The 18,955-nt window shown below is 39.3% G+C and overlaps 2 protein-coding genes across 5 annotated transcripts; both read left to right on the forward strand.

The window, feature by feature from the left end:
• Positions 1–11,681, forward strand: si:ch211-106k21.5 (leucine-rich repeat and fibronectin type-III domain-containing protein 5). 4 transcript variants are annotated; one of them, XM_046052603.1, is made up of 4 exons: positions 1–102; positions 1,809–1,962; positions 6,965–7,137; positions 7,236–11,681. In XM_046052603.1, exon 4 carries the CDS (start codon positions 7,238–7,240, stop codon positions 8,453–8,455), a length of 1,218 nt encoding a protein of 405 aa, XP_045908559.1. In that variant the 5' UTR covers positions 1–102; positions 1,809–1,962; positions 6,965–7,137; positions 7,236–7,237; the 3' UTR covers positions 8,456–11,681. The 4 variants fall into 4 exon arrangements, with proteins under 4 accessions (XP_045908559.1, XP_045908562.1, XP_045908561.1 ...); XM_046052606.1 differs by having other exon boundaries at positions 6,965–7,133; XM_046052605.1 differs by having other exon boundaries at positions 75–102; positions 1,784–1,962.
• A 2,379-nt stretch (positions 11,682–14,060) lies between these two features.
• Positions 14,061–17,595, forward strand: best4 (bestrophin 4). Its single transcript, XM_046052111.1, has 9 exons — positions 14,061–14,711; positions 14,797–14,897; positions 14,980–15,213; positions 16,017–16,171; positions 16,349–16,426; positions 16,610–16,762; positions 16,846–16,926; positions 17,011–17,165; positions 17,277–17,595. The coding sequence occupies exons 1-9, from the start codon at positions 14,560–14,562 to the stop codon at positions 17,539–17,541; spliced, it is 1,374 nt and encodes a 457-aa protein (XP_045908067.1). The 5' UTR covers positions 14,061–14,559; the 3' UTR covers positions 17,542–17,595.
• Positions 17,596–18,955: the final 1,360 nt, after the last annotated feature.

Here is an 18,955-nt window from a genome sequence, read left to right on the forward strand (position 1 = left end):
AGGTGACTGGGACAGGTGGAAAAGTCTGAGGGCACCTGGTGGACAGGAAAGAATTGTGCCTGGAGGGATACGGGCAGAAGTGCCAGTATCATGCACTAAATGGTAAGTTCAGTAGATACTGCATATTATCTTGTGTACAGCAGTTACAGGTATGTAATACAGAAATTGTGGTTATTGTTTAAACAATAAACATTATTGAATAAACAGATTAAACTCTATTAATAGGTATCATGATAGAAACAAAATAATACGTAGCATATGTATAATAATGCATGTACAGTAACAGAAAAAAGTTTGTGAACCCTTCGGAATTACCTGCATTTTTGCATAAATTGGTCATAAAATGTGATCTGATCTTCATCTAAGTCACAACAATAGACAAACACAGTCTGCTTAAACTAATACCACACAAACAATTTAATAAAGTTTTTATTGAGCCCACGGTGTACACATTCACGGTGCAGGGTGGAAAAAATATGTGAACCCTTGGATTTAATAGATGGCCTTGCAATATTCTGCACAATTTCTTGATAAACTTTGGAATTCATTTTTCCGTCGATCAAAGTCCTGAGGGAGAGAAGCAGTTGGGATGAGGTTTTGATGTTGGTGTGAGGTTGAGGTTGTATGTTCCTTTAAAACAACTAAACTTTATTTTCATGTGTCCACCAAATATTTTGCCAGTAGTGCTGTGGAATATCCAGGTGCTCTTTTGCAAACTTTTTGAACAGCAGTGGCTCCCTCTGTGGTGTCCTCCCATGTACTCCATTCTTGTTCAGTGTTTTATGTATCGTAGAGCCGTCAACAGAGATGTTAGCATAAGTCTTCAGCTGACACTCTAGGACTCATCTTAACCTTATCTTTGCAGGACGACTACTCCTAGGGAGAGTAGCAACAGTGCTAACTGATGAACATCAGGCTTTTAGAGATACTTTTGAAACCCTTTCCAGCTTCACAAGTCAACAATTCTTAATCTTAGGTCTTCTGAGAGCTCTTTTTGTTTTAGGCATGGTTCACATCAGGCAATGCTTCATGAAGCAAGCAAAATTAAAATTGGTGTGTTTTTATAGGGTAGAGTGGCTCTAACCAACACCTCCAATCTCGTGTCATTGATTGGACTCCAGGCTGGCTGACGCCTGACTCCACTTAGCTTTTGGAGAAGTAATTAGCCCAGGGGTTCACATACTTTTTCCACCCTGTAGCCTATTGTGAAAGTTTACACAATGTGTTCAATGAAAACATAAAACACTTAACTGTTTGTGTGGTATTAGTTTAAGTAGAGGGTTCACATACTTTTTTAATTGATGCTCTCTTTTCTATTATATTGTCAGCAGGGCCCCCTCTGATTTGTTATACAGTGTGAAATATGCATTATATGCAAAAACATCTAAAAACATACATTTATACAGACGTTCCATATTAAGACTAATCTGAAAGAGTTTTCACTAATTCTTTTTAAGGGGTAAATGAATAATGAAGCTCCAAACCCCGTTCGTGAAGGCCTATATTAATAAACAGAGACCTGTTGTATCAACCTGGAAGAGTTTGATGAGAAAGTTAGTTCAGCCACCAGGGGGCGCTCTGTGGTCACAGAGCAGGTCGGTTAAACTTTGTACCGAAGTCAGGCAGGATCAAATCTCTCATCTTCAGTTGCAGATAAACTGAACTGACTTTCAACACTGTGGATGAGTAGCCTAAACATTATTACCCCCCCCCCCCCCCCCCCCCCCCCCCCCCCCCCCCCCCCCCCCCCCCCACACACACACACACACACTGTGACTAAAAGCCTTATTTCCACATTCCGCCCGGAGGGAGACACACCCTCAGATCCAGAGGAGAAGTTCAACCGGGACAGTTGATGGGATGCAGAGCGGAGAAAGACGCTGCCGCCGCCGCTGGTGGGTTTCAGGTCTCATGAGCTTCTGACGGCGAGCAACAGGGTTGAAGCAGGCATGCCCATCAGAGGTAAGAAAACACATTTCCTTTATACATGTGGACTTCTTTTTCATATCTCGAACAGTTAAAAATCACTTTTATTTATACAGCGCCAATTCACTTACTTTTCATATAGCCTTGTACAGTCGATCTAGACCCTTTGCAATAGTAATTACAGAGACGAAACAATTAACAGTAGAAACCTCGAGCAGGACCTGCCGACCAACTGGGTTTAGAGAGGGGGGGGGGGGTGACAGAGAGAGCAGGAGGATAGAGTACAATGCAAGGATAAGGTCATCCAGATTTTTATGTCCTTATAAGTGTGCATTTATCTGTATCGTTTTATGTTTTATTTGTGGAACGTCATATTTTTGCATATCTGAAGAAGACCTTTAACCATCCACACAGGGTCTGACTTGAAATTTAATGAAATGATGCCATTATGATGTGTTTTGCACAGAGATGTAGCCAGATATGAGCAATACTGGGGTCATCAACCCGCCAATTCCACCCCACCCCTCTCAGACAACACCAAAAAAGTACATAAAATGATCTCATTAAATAGTTTTTTTTTTTGTTTTTTTTTTTACATTTTATTGATTCAGTCAACTGTCAGATTATGTTCTGTAAAGTTTATTTCGCTACATGCTGATTAAAAGACCCCTCTACCCTGGCAAAATACTGAATCCTGAAATATTTTTATTTTAGTTTGCCTTGAATTAGTAGCCTACATTTAAATTATATGAAGTATAAAATAATAAGAGAATCAACCTTTAAAACACCACAACTTTCAGTTGTTGGACATTAAAATGCCCTTTGAGTCCTTTGTGGTAGAGGCTACTGCAGCTGCTGCCCTGGTTTAATGTAAGAATGTTTTATGATGAAGAGCTGTATGAAAGGAGACCGTTATTTCAGGGGAAACTCTGCTGCCAGAGAGGATGTAGCAACTCACATTGTTACTGAGTGAGATCATCCATGTTCTCCAGATATAAACCTTGCTCGTCTTGCTGGGCACAAACACCCTGAGAGGAGACGATCCAAGAAAATCCGACTGTTTGGATGAAGGGCCTTCACTCTCACAGTTCTGGCTGTGAGGCTCTGTGAAGGTCTACTAGTGTTGCTTCTGTTGTGTGTCGTTTCAAAATCCAAAGACCAACTCATTTGTCAATGGTTAGCGTGAGTGCAGATCTCTGGCAGATTCTGAAACATGGTCAGCGCTGAGTCAACTCTAACCTTTAGTCTGTTTCTGTTATCAGACTGAGAGATGGGAGTTTGACTCTTCAGGCATTAAGTTATCTTAACTGGTGAATGCATGGAATTACTGACGCATACAAAAAGTCTTACTTTATCCTAACCTTGCTCATACAAAGGTGTGAAAAGATAGAACAAAGTATCCAAATTGGTGCAAATTATTACCTACGTGTAACCACACACACCCACCTGTTTTTCTTTTCCTCTATGAATATATCGCCTGCTGATAGCTATCAATTTAAACAAAATCTCTTTACAGTGCAGTGCAGCATGCAAATAATGTACTATCAAGATCTATACTATAAAGATCTGGTCGAGCATTGCATGGTCAGTTCAAAGCCTAAAATTTGAGATTAAAAGTTTGAGATTAACAAAGGAGAAACGCAAACACAAGCTTTACTCCCTTATCTCATTATTAAAACAAAATATAACACATTCTATTATGGCAATCTTCACAGTTACATAAATTTGAAATTTAAAGCTGCTATAATCAATTTACTTTTTTTTATTAACAATAGATCACGTGGCTACTTAATTGAACGAGGTCGCCGACGAACACAGCTAGCAAGCTAAAGAGCCAAATTGAGCTAAAAGAAGAGATAATACTGGACTGGATTTATCAGGTGGACACAAACACAACCTCAAGCTAATGTTGCTCTGTGTCTGCTGGATGTGTAAAAAGGCAAATATTTGCTATTACGTTTGACATATCAATGAATACATGCATGATATTAACTTAAAAGTTGATGTCATGCATGTATGTCAGATATGTCTATGTGTTACAGGGACACTTTTTATCCAAGGGAACCTTTAAAACCCAAGGTCCCTTTAAAATACTAGTTATGTCACATGATATCTAAAGGTGGTTTTCCCTCTTTGAATTCAAACTGTCATCTTTAACCACCCATATGCACCTTAAACTCAAGCTAATGAGGCATGTAAAAGTAAAACAGACCCACAGCATTCAGCAGGGAGTTTTGAATTAAATGGTTGGAGTGTTTTGTCTGTACACAACCACACTGTGTGGTAATAGATGGTGGAGATAAAAAAAAAACAATAAACAACTACCATCCATATCTTTGTGTTCTGATGTTAATCTACAAGATCCTTGTTTCATGTTATCTTCATAGAAGAGTGACTGTGAGATTAATTTTACTCTTGGAGTGCTATGCTCTTTGTTCAGCTATGGGGGCTGTCGTTCATGCTAGGTGCCCTGGTCTCCTTATATTTATTCCAAACAAACAAGCTGTTCAGCTTTCTGCTGCCGGAAATGTAAACTGTGTCAGCCTTTATAGCCCAGAGAGGATTTTTTTTTTGTCAGGAAAGGCCATGTGGAGTATTACTGGATATTGGCTGAATAACTACATGTTTAATCAGTTTATTTGAGCAGGTTTAAATGTGAGAATGCACAAGATTAATATGGGTAACCTATACAGCTTTGTTCATACCTATGACATCTCATCCTCCCGCACTCTGCGCTCTTTAACACATTAAATGATTTTTTCAAGCAACAAAAAGTCAGCTCGAGGCCCAGTTTCTCTCCTTTGACACACATTTCCTGCATTTGTTTGAGAGATATTTTAAGTCAAGGCTGAAAATCCACATGTACTCTTCTTATTTCCGTGTTTATTTTTTGTTCGGGACTCTTAAAGAGGAGCTCCCATTATTATTTTACATAAAGGTTAACAAGGAGTCACTTGATCGTCTAAGTTTCAACATGGAGATATGTACAAACTGGTGGCGTGGTGATTGAAAGACGTGGCCATTTAATAGTGTTTTTGGAGCTTGACAGCATGGATGTATCATAAGAACTGGATACTGGATTAAAAGATGGTGTCTATTCATTTGAATGAAAATTGCTCGCCTAGTGCAGAAGCCAAAAAAGCTTTCTGCTAGGTCTGCTCAGTCCCACTCAGCCCATAGGCTTTATAATGGGAGGATACCACACACTTAAAAATAGCTTTTCTAGTACACCACTTTGGTCAGGTCAAGACTGACATTTTGTACAGACATTCATGTCCCACTCAGGATGAAATGTAATAATTTACCTTAAACTTTCATCTAGCAACATCATCAGGTCATCGGTCAAAAACTAATGACACTACATCAGAGTCAGCTATTCAAATGCTAGCATGCTAACATGCTAAATTAAGATGGTTAAACATGTTGATGGTAAACATAATACCTGCTAAAATCCATCATGTTTTAATATTAGCATGCTAATATTAGCATTTAGCTGAAAGTACCATAGTGCCAAGTTTTGTTATAACATTTTAAATTTAACTAGGAACATGAGATACAAATACAAGAACAGGAGGACTAAAATGAAGTTGTCAAATAAACACACAATAGGATTTAGGCGCAGTCACCTCTTAGTAGTTCCCCCTGTATTTTGCCACCTTGTCTTTTTGTTGTCGAAGGGTAATTCTTCCCATAGAGCGAAGATAATTATCAGTCTACAAAAACGTCTATAGTGCAGTGCAGCCATAAAGATCTTCCGGAGATAGATAGGAATTTTACATTAACCTTATTTCAGTGAGTGAATCGGTAGAAGTACTCTGAGTTTTTCAGACTTGTAGCCACAGCTCCTCCGTGATTTCCATTTCTGTTTTAATGATGGCAAATAATGATTATTTTCATTATTGATTTGTCTGCTGATTATTTTCTGCAATAATTGATTGTTTGGACTAGCTGACATATTAGACCTATAATAGATGTCTAAGAAAACCAGCAAATAGTCACATTTTAGAAGCTGAAAAAAGATTAATCGATTAGCAAAATAGTTGGCAGTTAATTTCCTGTGGATCAGTTGTTTCAGTTATAGTTGTTTCTGTTTGCTTATTATTTGTGATGAGATTTGCTGGAATTATAAGTGAGTCAATATGATTTCTTGCTGCCACTCTCTGCCTAAAGTCAGTTCACCACCACTCCTGCTGTTGTGACAAAGTGCCTTTTTCTCATAAGCAGGTGAAGTGAGGTTTCATTGTTGTTAAGCGGTCTAGATAATCACATATACCCTCCAGCTGATAACGGTGGTCCTGCCTAAACCCTCCACTGGTAATGAATTGACCCTGTTGTTGGGGAGTTAGCACATTCCTGCCTCCCAACTGTCGAGCAGCTTTCAACTCTATTGTGGTGGGTGAGGAAGTCTGATGTTACGACCAAACACACTCCCTCTTTTTCTGTCTCTCCATGTCTGCTTCACATGTATGTCTTTTGAAAAGACAGGCCTTGTTTATGTCAACCACATATGCTTTTATGTTCGGGCAGCGTCACCAAGTACATACGAGTTAGGAAGTGACCAGCAATTAGTCTCCAAGAGCAGGGTTTCCCAAATGTTGTCATGTCACAGCCTCCCAATTAGACACACGGCAGGAATTAAACCTTAGATGAAAATAGTCATAGAGGGGTAATTTCTACTAATTACAGTGAAATTAAACACTTTCACATTATTTTAAGGACCTTCTCCAAGCCTGTCATGGTCATTTATGCTGTATATACAGCATGTGTACTTTTGTGTGTTTGCAAATGAAAATTAGCTTCATGGTTAAAGCCGGCATATTGTCATGTACTTGATAAATAACGTCAAGTAAAGGTCTTTTTAATGACTTATACATCAGATTCAAGGGGCTTTACAGTCTACATGGTTAAACTAGACAACCTGCTTGGTGAACTAGGCTACAGCTTCACCTTTGAGTAATGTTTGTTTTACTCTGATCTGCCAATAAACGGCACAGCCTTCATGTGAAAGTCATAGTAGCATCTGTTTTCTCCCCAACAGCCGAACACTGGACTCCTGATCTCCAGTGACCTGTGTCACCATGCCAACTCCCACAATCCTCACAGCAACCAGGAGTCCTCAGAGAAGTTGCTAGGTTTACAAGCCCATTTACATCTGTGTGAGCCTACTTAAAGTTGATTCCCTGCAGTACTGAGAGAGAGACCAGGAGGCAGGTAGGGCTGCCTGAGAAAAAGGCAGGGGATGCTACTGTAGCACTAGGGGATGATTAAGTCACATTTTCTGCTCTGTTTTACTGTATTTTCTGTTTCAGAGATGGTTTCCCAACAGACCCTGCTGATTTTCATGTTGCTGGTGAAGACAGGACTTGTGGGTGGATGTGTGTGTCCAGCAGCCACCATTTTGTCTCAGTTTCCCTCTGAGGTTCCTGCTGACATCTGTTGCTTGAACTACTCTGGCTCTGCTTTCAGCCATGTGCGCTGGTCTGTGTTTACTAATGAAACAAACGTAGAGACACTGGATCTGTCCTTCTGTAATATCAGTTCTATTGATATGAATGGCAAAGAGGCCTCTACCTTGCAGAAGGTTTACTTAGGTCATAATAGACTAACAACGTTGCCAAGGGAGTTTCTAGCCAGCCAGCTCAGCCTGACAGAGGTGGATCTGAGCATGAACCTGATTCAGGAGCTTCCTGAGGGCTTTCTTCAGGACTCTGACAGTCTCCAGAAGCTGGATCTGCAGGGAAACCAGCTACGCTTCCTCCCAGGCTCTGTACTGGAGAAGTCCAGTCTGCTAAGGCTGGAGCTGGATGGGAACCCCTGGGACTGCTCCTGTTTGTTACTGGAAGGCCTGGAGGAAGGCAGGAAGGTTAATAGGACCACTAAGCTGCAGGATCTGGTGGGGAACTTGACCTGCGTCTCTCCCAGACACCTTGCCGGCAGGACTGTGTGGTCGATGAGGCTTAATGAAGTGTGCCGCCCGGCTGGTCTCACTGCACTCTTTATAGTGCTCCCTCTTCTCATCCTCTCTGCCTTGGTGCTCTGCTGGTGCTGTGGGAGGAAGAAGAAAGAAGCACCTGTAAGCACCCCCAAAAAGAGAGTTACCAGCTCCAACTGCAATGGCCAGAAGCATCATAGAATGCAGCAACCTGCAGCCACTGAGCAGAATAAAGCTGGACACTGTGGCAATGAAGGGATCCTGAAGAACCAGCTGCTGCTGCGCCCGGCATCCGCCCTCCTGGGCAGCACCAGGGACATTTATGAAGAGGTGGAGATTAAGATGGGCTCAGTGGAGTCTCTTCCCCCAGTCTCGTCACACTGTTCCAGCTCCACAGAGGGGAAGCAGGGCTCCCAGGAGCCAGACGGGGCCAGCAAGACAGAGCTGGACACAGTCAGTGTGACAGAAGTGATGAAAGACTCAGCAGACAGGGAGAAGGCTTACCTGACCCAGTCAACTGAATACTACAGCCTGGTGCCAGGTATCGAACTGGAGGACTCAGATCATGGCGAGTATGAAAATGTTGACCTCTCGTGACGGCATCTTAAAGGAATAGTGAAACATTTTGGGAAATACACTTTTGTTTTCTTGATAAGAGATCACGAGATTTGATGAGAAAATCTCCACCAATCACATGTTTGTGTGTTAAAAGCCCTTAAAACCTAATTTCTAAATCAACTTCTTACTTTTAGTCATGCGGTCTTACATGAGCGCAAATATTTTTCTGCTTAAGTGAATTCACACAAGAAATTTTTGTATTTGTGTTGTTATCTGTGCTCTTCTCACTAGTCTGAACCAAACCCACACAGCCCTGATTAAGCACAGTGGTTGAGTTTTTGTCTGTTAAAAAACACATAAGGATATTTTTTTAACTTAAAATTTGATTGTTGTTTTGAAACCAAGTTTTCAGGGGCTTTATGTACGAAGCTGGAGCCAGAGTTAGCCTAGCTTAGCATAACGAAGCAGGGGGAAACAGCTAGCCTGGTTCAATCCAACTTAGAAATCATGCCTACATACACCCTTTAAAGGTCGGCTTGGTGACAAAGTGACTGCTTGCAAGGCTAGTTGGAAAACTAGCTGGTGAACTAACTGCTAACACAAAAGCTAGCTCTAGTCAGTCACAATACCTGTCTTCTTCTGTAGTGGGTTGTTCTCTTCATCATTTAATTGAGTAAAGACAATTCTCTGAACGACAGGAACTAGCTTGCTAAGAGAGTCATTGTGCAAGTTCATGAGCTGGGTCGCTAACAGGACAATATGTGTTTCTTATGTATTTGTACCATTGAGACCTGTCTCATAACTGTCTCTTTTGTACACTGACAGAGGAGGTTGAATAAAAATGTTTAGCGCAACACAGCTAGTAAGCTAGGATAGCGTCCTCCATTTTGGAGTCAGAGGTCAGAACTGTTAAGGTAGGTATTGTTCACCTAACTGAACGAGACTGTAGCGATTCCATTTAAATCCTTTAGTGTCTGTGGGCTGATTTTTAACTTTCTCATTGCCTCCAGTCTTCATGCTAAGCCAGCCTCACCTTCTGGGTCCAGGTCCATTAACTCACAAATGAGTATCACTTCATCAAACTCTCGGCAAGAAAATGAATTAAGTAAAATTAAGTGTTTCCTAAAATGTCAAATTATTCCTTTAAATGCACTAAATAGAAACAGTTTATGTGTGTGTGTTACAGAAAAAAGCAAGTTATATAATGACACAAAGACAGCCTGGTCTGACCACTGTAGTATCACAATGTAAGAGGAAGTGATTTAATCCAGACTTTTTCCTGTGGGACCTGAGGAACGCAGTGATGGTTTGAAAGGGAGGCCCCATATTTGCTCTGGAAGAAAATTGCAAGGCACAAAGACATTTATTCTATTTAATGCTACTCTTCATGTTGTTTTCATGTCTATTACAAAGAGCAGGGCATATGTTTATATGTCTATGTTTAATTACTGTAGGTCAACCAAGCTTTTGTATTTACTTTACCTCACCCAAGTGTGATTGTTATATGCATTCCAGTTGGACTTAGGTGTTATACTGCAAACAGGATGTTCCGTCACCTTTAGCTGCACATTCATGTAGGTGCTAAATAGTGACTAATCCCTCACATTTAATTCAGTGTGAAATGTGGAATGTAAAGCTTAGACAAGATGTCTAAATTTATGTCATTATTAAGCAAGGATAAAAGGACAGACGCTTGCTTATGCTTTACGTCACATACAAAAATGTGCATTTATATTGGTAAATGGCAGGGTGGTCAGCTCTAAACGCTGTTGAATTCTAGTTTAAGATGGAAATATCTGTAGTGCCGGGTCTAGTAAAGTGAGATTACCAGCATTTCTTTGCAGTGGTGCTACAATAAAATAACACTGGAGAGGACATGTACACAAAAGACAACACTGAATATCATGGTCATGGTGGAGGTGCAGGATGCAGACACTCCGTTGTTACCAAAGATGTGGAAAAGAGACAGACGTCCCACTCTCACACTTGCTGGCTCTGAATACTAATTGGTTTGTGTTCAGTAGAGAGACAAAGGGAGTGGGTGCAGCTAAGGGTGTGGAACTTCCTGGAATTTAAAAAAAATCCCAGACGGATTTTCACGTATTTTCCATCAAAGCTTTATTTATGAACAGTGAAAAAGAAAAACAGAGAAATGAGTGAATGTTGCATTTTGTAATTTTGTACAATTTCTGCACAGAAATATAACATTTCATTGTAAACAGGGCCATAGCCCTGAGTCACTGAAGTCATGTATTTTCTTTTAAATGTATTTATTTTTAGGATACACATAGGAACAGTGACAGATTTCACATACTTCTTTGCGATTTTTGAAACTGTGGGCTGACAAAAGCAGGCTTTTTATTCTGGCAACTTTGCAGGCTGAAACTACGTCACTGTTGGATTTTTATCAGCTTAAGCTAGCTAGGTTAGCTGATTAAGCTAACAACATTAATTGGTTAAAACAACTCTCTCAGGCTGACTTTTTATTGTTTCCAGAACACTTTTTAAACTGAGATTTGTATAAAAGGGTCTTGAATATGCACTTGATAGCTACATAAATTATATAATGCAACAATAAAAAATAAGGCTAAAGCTACAAATGTCCCTGGCAGAAAGACAATGTTAGCTCACATACTTAAGCATAATGTAGTAAGTTAATGATGTGCTCTTTGCCTTGGAAGAAACGCTTGGTATTTAGCTTACTTTATAGTCGGGAATGGCAACGATTAAGGCGTAGGCCTACATTAGAGCAGATAAACAAACTGGTTTTTCATGTATACTTTTGTTCTTTTTTAATTTTGGAAAGGCTAAAAAAGGGTACACCACACTATAGCACCATTATTATCCAAAATTTGACAGGCCTGCTGTGTCTATAATGGTAGCTATGCTATGATGGTGCACTGGATGGGTTTAGCAAATAGTTTATTAAAACCTTGTACATAGCGGGTATTTAAAATTTCAGTCTTGAATATTTTTAAATGCATCTACTTTCAGGCCAGCAAATAATAAATAAATAACAAATAATTCATTTGAACCAGAATTTCATTCCTGCCAGTATAGAAAAGGTGAGTGTGTACGTTTCAAGTGAAATTAGGCCTTATGGAGTGTTTGATGGCAGTGTATCTTGTCAGAAATGGTTAAACTGCTACAGTAACAGCTACTAAATTACAGTACAGTAGCATTAATAATCATTCTGTTACAATACAATGTGTACAATGTGTTACTGCTATGATACTTAATAAAAGCACTGATTTTCGTCATTATATTTTTTTGGTATACAAAACGTTTGAATATTGTTGAAAAAATTTATGCTTTTTTCAAGTATTTTGCCTAAGGATAATGATCATGAAGACTAACACCATAAACAAGAGAGGAATGAAAAAAAGGAAACTGTGTCATTAGCTTTTTGCAATTTTGAGAACATGCTCCAGATCTTGTCATTCAAGCTCTTTCTGTTACCTCTCAGCTCTTTCTGCCCCGACAATGACCCAGACCAGCCCCAGCTACCTGAAATCCCACTTTTCTTTTGAGCTCTAATTTCACTCACTGTGGGAAGTTGTAATTGCCGCATTGGGTTACCCAAAAGATCAGTAGTGAGCTGCTCACTCTGTCTTTCAGGCCTGAGCCCCAACCAGTAGATCCAGTAGCTGAGGCCAGGAAATGGCTGTGCAGGAACAGTTGTTGGAGTATCCATTGATGCAAATTTGGGAGTGTATTTCATCTAGCTCACAGACCAACCTCTGACTCCAGATTTACACAGGATGGTGATACAAACATAAAAGTGGAAAGTCCTTGTGATATAAAAATATATTGCTGTGCCATATTTAAGTACAAAAATAAAAAATCATGGCAGCTAAACAAGAGACATCTCAGAAAAAGTATGCTGTACTAAAAGCTGATAGTTTCGTAGATAATGAGCATTAAAACTACTTACTTACACAGCATTAAACATGTTTGATGCCCTTTTAATGTTTTCTGTCAATAAAAGAGCCTTTGGGTGTCTTTGTTTATGAGATAAACAGACCGTGAGGCCACAGGGCTGAGGCTGAGCGCGCTGCTGCATATTAACAGAGCACCATCTAGTGACAGGAATGGAAACTACCATATATCAACCAAACAAACATGAGTACTTTAGTATGATGATGAATACATGATACTATGGGTAATAGATGCAATGATTTTAAACATCCAGACAGTGTGAGGCTCATGAGTCTACTGCGGTTGCATGAGTGACACAGATTCAGACAAAGAAAAGGGAAGTCCGCGGTGATCACTTGACAGGCTCTGATGGAGGACATGCATGGCCTAATAAAGATCCTGTCAGGGGAGAGCAAACAGCGTCAGAGGATAAACCATGACTGGAAAAAAGAGTCTGATTTACAATAGACAGTTGTAACGATGTGAAAAGCAAACAAGTAAGCAGAGCTTAGCAGCCAATGACAAAGGCTGAGATATGTGTGGGATGGACCCATCTGACTGTCTGTCTGCATCACTCTGCTCAGGCTGCTGTTATCACTGATGGCTAGAACAGTAAATAACACTGAAAAGCCTCTATTGTGCAATCAGTCTGTGTCTATGTTTTTTCTATGGCGGGGCATTAGATTCTCTTCTATGACAAGTCCAAAGTACTGACCTGATTTTGATAGCATCTAGAAAAGACATGCTTACAGAAATAGCGTGGATGTTTAGAAACATGTTAATATCAAAATATCGTTTTTTACCCACCAAATATCAACACAACCTAACACAATTGAACCAGGGAAGGACTACAATGAGACTAAAAAGTGAAGAAAGCAGGACCACATAGAACATCAAACAGAGGTTCCAAAACAAATAACATAGAGAAATTTGGTGAAATATAAAGAGAATAATCAAGATTCATATAGCACATGAGCCCAAAGGGGTGAAAAACAGTAATAAATATGCCATAACAACTTAAATAAAAACATAAACACTGTTGATTGCAATGTATCCCAAATTCCAAATAACCAGTTTATAAACACTGACAGCCAGACTAGCTTTCCTCATATTAAAAGAGAATGGATTTAAAAGCTTGTAAAGAAGTAACCATTCTTCAGAGATCTACATCAAATTAAATGTTGTCCTGGACTTGAGTCCCTGAGCTATAATTGTTTTCCTATGACCTCTGAAAATACAGAAAGTGTATTTTTACACTGAAATGCATGAAAAGCAAACTATAATTTTTGCTCCTGAGAGCATAAAAAGCAACACTGCATGGGGCTGAAACAATAAGAGTAACAATCAAATAGTAAACCAACAGAAAATAAATCTGCAACTATTTAATAAATGTTTCTTATTTACATACATATTTTTATTGTAATCCTTATTTTATAACATTATTCAATTTGGGTAAATGTGTATTTATGTGTGTGTGCAGGTTGGTTTATGTATGTATGAAATATACGTATGTTTTTCTTTTTCTTTTTTCTGCTTATTCGTTTTTTAAATATTCTCAGGTTTTAATAAGTACTATATATAAACTTATGTATAATCTATTATTGATGACTTGTTCTTGCTCTATTTTTGTTTTATTTTATTCTTTCAGCTTGTGACTGGAGTTTTTCATTATTTCCTGACATTTTGTAGATGAAACAATTTATGAAAATGATCTGCAGATTAAGTAATAATGAAAATATTTGTTATATCCACAACCATCAGGGTTAAATTGATGATTTTGGATATTTACAGAGCCTCATCGGCTCTGTGAGAACACACAAACTGTCTGATCAACTTTAATCAACTCAAAAGGAATGTCGGTGAACAATAATCAATACACTGGGGAACTGCTGTGACGAAAAATACACGGCATACTTTATTAAACGTTGTTTCCCTGTGCTCAGTTACTGTAGGTGTGTATCTCTTGGGCGTCAGGTTCCCAGGTAATAAATTTAAAATGTTAATTTATGACAGCACAATAGAGAGGTTTAAATTGAGACAGAGAGGAAGAACTCTTCTTCTCAGGACAGCGGGATTCAGCACAGGAACAGGTGATACGCCTGCCTTCATAGGTAAGACACATTTTTTGGTGTTGTTATATCATGATTAGAGAAATTAATTACAACATGAATTTGTGATATTTTGCAGGACTTTTCTGCTGTTACAACACACAATAAAACCCAGACATGACAGTTTCTTACACACTTGAAGTGGCCAATGCGAGATTTGGCGGCTTCTCCAAGCTCCTGTTCAGGTGGAAGGGAAGCATTTACAGGCTGCTTTACAAAGAGCTTCTGGTATTTTGTGCAGTTTATCTGTTTTTCAGTTTGTTTTACAGGTAAATTAACTTCATTAATTCTCCCGTTTGCTGCAGTATAATCAAGTGTTTGTGGTCATCAGTGGAAGTTTTATTATCTTCACAGGTTTATGCTCACACCAAAGCAGCAGGATCTGTTTGAGCGCATTGCCCTTTACTGTGATCAGTTCACCAACACCAACTTCATCCCAGTTTTGTTTGTTCTGGGTGAGTCTGATTGAACTGGCTCTGTCTTACAGCAGGCCAAATCTGAAGATAAGTCTCCATAGTTAATACTTTTTTGTCCCAGGTTTCTATGTGAGCCAGGCCTTTAATCGATGGTGGGGTCAGTACACCAGCTTCCCGCTGCCTGATAACCTGATGATGGTGGTATCAGGGAACGTCCACGGGGCAGACGAGAGGGGTCGTCTGCTGCGACGAACACTCATGAGATATGCCAACTTATCTTCAGTTCTTATTCTCCGCTCCATAAGCACAAGAGTTCACAAGCGTTTTCCAAGTTTGGAGCACATTGTGGAGGCTGGTAAGAACAACAGTGGAGAGGAATGAAGGACAAAATGCAGTTCGTTAAAATATGAGACAATCTACCCAGCAAAAAAGATGAAGCAGTTCAACCAGCTGCTATTAAGATCTAATTCAGAGACAATTAAACACAACACAAAACACAACAATTAATAGATTTTTGCCTGTTTATAGCCTGCCTAGTAGATAAGATCAGATGTATGTGTATTGATAGGGGAAAATTCAAATTCAGTATACTGAAGTAATCAGTGGTTTAAAATAATTTGTGTTTCAATTACTTATCATTCCATATTTGTACTGTTGCTTAAGTAAAAGATGTTGTTGAATGTTTCTTTCTCCTCTGGTTAAGTAAGTGCCTGACCTTTTGATTTTTTGATTTTGATTTTTTGTGGAGTGGACTTTATACCTTTTTCACATTTGCTAATGCAGCACTTTTCAAAACAATGTTACAAAAAGCTTTACATGGTTGAACCAGGATTAAAGCATTACAGGAGGCAAATTAAATAATATAAAATAAAAATAATAATAATATTATTAACAGATAAGGCATGTTAGAAATAATAACAGAATTAATAAAACGCTTTTTTTAAAAGACATATTTTGAGAAGTGATTTAAACGTGTTTCTGCAGCCTCAGATCTTCAGGCAGGGAGTTCCAGAGCTGAGGGGTTTAGCAACAGTCAGCAGCAATAATCATATTTTATAATATTATAAAATTTTAATTAAAGGAATTATAAAATTCCTTGGATCACAAAAATGTATTACATCCATGAATGTGGTACCAAACTGATTCATCTCTGTGCAGGATTTATGACAACACACGAGCTGAAGAAGTTTGAGTCGCTGCACTCTGATTTCAACAAGTACTGGATGCCTCTGACTTGGTTCTCAAACCTGGCATCCAGAGCAAGAGAGGAGGGTCGAGTGAGGGATGACATCGCTTTGAGACTGCTGATGGATGTGAGTGGGTTTTTTCCCTGCACACAGAACAACAATACTTTACACTTACCATGTAAACAACGTGGGAATGAGAAATGTAAGCATTCACTTTAAATCCTGAATGGACCATCTGCAGCCCCAGTATTTCTACACATTCTGTATAACTTATATTTACATTACAAATGTGTATAACTGCAGGAGCTGAATAACTACAGAGCCAAGTGCAGCCTCCTGTTCCACTATGACTGGATAAGCATCCCTTTAGTCTACACTCAGGTACAGTCAGGAGCCTGAAGGGTATAACAAGATCAACAAAATGTACTTTGACTTAATTTGATGGTCATTTCTCTTCTTTAGCATTATATATTGTTTGAAATGCAGCCACACATTTTACACAAAATGCATCCAAAATTCACAACAAACCTGACTTGATCACTGCCTTGTGTTTTATCTGTGCAGGTAGTCACTATAGCAGTTTACTCTTTTTTTGCCTTCTGTGTGATTGGCCGACAATTTCTGAACCCTGAGAAAGGATACAAGGATCATAAAATTGACATGTACGTCCCTGTTTTCACCCTGCTGCAGTTCTTCTTCTACACTGGCTGGCTCAAGGTAAGATGAAAACACATTCATGTTTCACATGTAGAAAAACAGATGTTGTTTTGATCTTGTCATTATGTGTTTCCACTCTGTAGGTGGGGGAGCTGATCATCAATCCGTTTGGCGAGGACGATGATGACTTTGAAACCAACCAGCTGATTGACCGAAACATTCAGGTTGAACCCCCCCCCCCAACCCCCACTCTAAACACCTGAAATGATTGCTAAATGTCATTTTAATTCTGTTTTTCTCTACTGTAGGTGTCAATGCTGGCTGTAGATGACATGTACCAGAATCTGGCTCCAATTGTGAAGGACAAGCACTGGGCGCAGAGAAATTTCACCGTCCCTTACACTCTGGCAACAGCAGCAGAGACTCACAAACCGGCCTTCAAAGGCTCCACCTTTGACATGAGGTAAACTAATTATACCTTTTAATTTTTAGTACCTTTTGTTGCTGCTGCACAGTCCAGTAAAATGACAACCACTGCCAAGACTTGAACTTAAAATGTTGCCCATATTTGCAGGATGAGTGCTGAGGATCTTGAGATTACCCAGGCTGCTGACACTCCTGGAGAGAAACAGTGTTTACCTCTTAAGGGCTCTCTGGGCGATGGTCTCGACAGTCTTCTGCAGAGGGGTAAAGGCATCCTGCATGGTGGGAGCCTCCCTTCTATGATGGATGTCTTGTCACATCCTAATGAGGAAGATGATGCTGAGGGTGACATCAATGCCACCAACCACAAAGAACAAGAAAAGGCACTGATTAAAGTTGCAGTGGAACACAACTAGAGAAAAAAAAATTTTTAACCAAGAATGCTTTAACATATTTTTGATTTGACACAGCTAAATTAATTTGTGAAATAAATTCTTGTTCTTACTATGTATGTTGGAAAATTAATGTTATTAATTCAGTGCTGTGACTTTTTATTTTTGAGAATATTTTTAAACATGTATGATCTCAATTTAAGAGTACACTTTTTGAGTGCCTTAAAATGATTCTTTGCCCTGTGTAGTCCAGTGATTCATCATTAATTTTAATCCCTCTAATTTATATGTCAAAAACACAGTAGTCCCCCAAGACATAACAGCAGATACATTGGTTCAGGGGTGCAGTCATATATTTTTATGTCATTACATTTTATCTGCAAGAGTTTAGTTTTATCTACAAAATGCACTTCAAGTATCAAAAGTAAACATACTTATCATATTCATAGCGATATAATTATATATCATATATTTTTGGATTATCAGTACTGATGCGACACTCTTAAACCTACATAGACAAAGAAAAGCTGGAACAGTTTTATATTTTTGCCGATTCTGAGCTTATTGTTTCAGTCAGTATCAATACATCACATCATTCAGGGCTCCTTACCTCTTCTTTATGGGGAGGTGATGGCGCAATGGAGAAGCCACATGCCTTTGGTGTGAGAGACCTGGGTTCGATTCCCACTGTGACCCATCCACCGTTGTGTCCCTGAGCAAGACACTTAACCCCTAGTTGCTACAGATGCGTGTGACCTCTGACATGTACAGCAATTGTAAATTGCACAGAAAAAAAAAACTTGAGTACCTCCATAGTCAACCAAGGAATAATATTGTGAAAAGTTTTATTTAGGTGTTTTGGAGTTTCATTTGAAGTTTGGTGCAGATGCACATAATCTTCATTGAGTTACAACCATTTGCTGGATATTTTCCTGGGTGTTTTTTAGTGGACAATGTGACAATATATACATTTTTGTGCTGTCTTCATATTTTGGTAAATATCACCTCTGAGAGTAAGTGTCCTGCATCCTTTGGCGGTGGTACCGACCCTGTCCTATGGTGTCCTTTGAAGCCCCCTCAGGCTCCTCCTCATCCACCCCACTGGTCCTTATGCAGATCGGAAAACAATCTGCTCCTCTGTTTTGAGGTGGGCCAATCCCATAACACTCCAGACAGCCCAGCAACCAGCTCCTCCATGAACTTTAGGTAAGCTATGGGCTTCATGTTTGCTGTTGAATAGTGCTCATTGTATAGTTGTTGTTTGTTGCAGCTATATACTATAAAGGGGTACAGAAGGGTTCTGTACCACTTGATGGTGCTACTGTGCATGGAATAATCGGCACTTAACTGTCAGAAGTCAGTCACAGCATCAGGTACTGCGATGACCTTCTTTCATTTTCCAGTCTCCTTGTCCTTTATATTCCTCGTCCCAGTCTGA

The sequence above is a fragment of the Micropterus dolomieu genome, linkage group LG06 (genome assembly GCF_021292245.1).
Source record: "Micropterus dolomieu isolate WLL.071019.BEF.003 ecotype Adirondacks linkage group LG06, ASM2129224v1, whole genome shotgun sequence".
In the NCBI taxonomy this organism is placed as follows: Eukaryota; Metazoa; Chordata; class Actinopteri; order Centrarchiformes; family Centrarchidae; genus Micropterus; species Micropterus dolomieu.

Bases quoted from the DNA above. Each gene is read 5' to 3' on its own strand.
- si:ch211-106k21.5 (XM_046052603.1), top strand. From the start codon at position 7,238: ATGGTTTCCCAACAGACCCTGCTGATTTTCATGTTGCTGGTGAAGACA.
- best4 (XM_046052111.1), top strand. From the start codon at position 14,560: ATGACAGTTTCTTACACACTTGAAGTGGCCAATGCGAGATTTGGCGGC. The intron at 14,712-14,796 runs GTAAATTAACTT...TTATCTTCACAG, and splicing joins TTTTTCAGTTTGTTTTACAG to GTTTATGCTCACACCAAAGC. The intron at 15,214-16,016 runs GTAAGAACAACA...ATCTCTGTGCAG, and splicing joins GGAGCACATTGTGGAGGCTG to GATTTATGACAACACACGAG.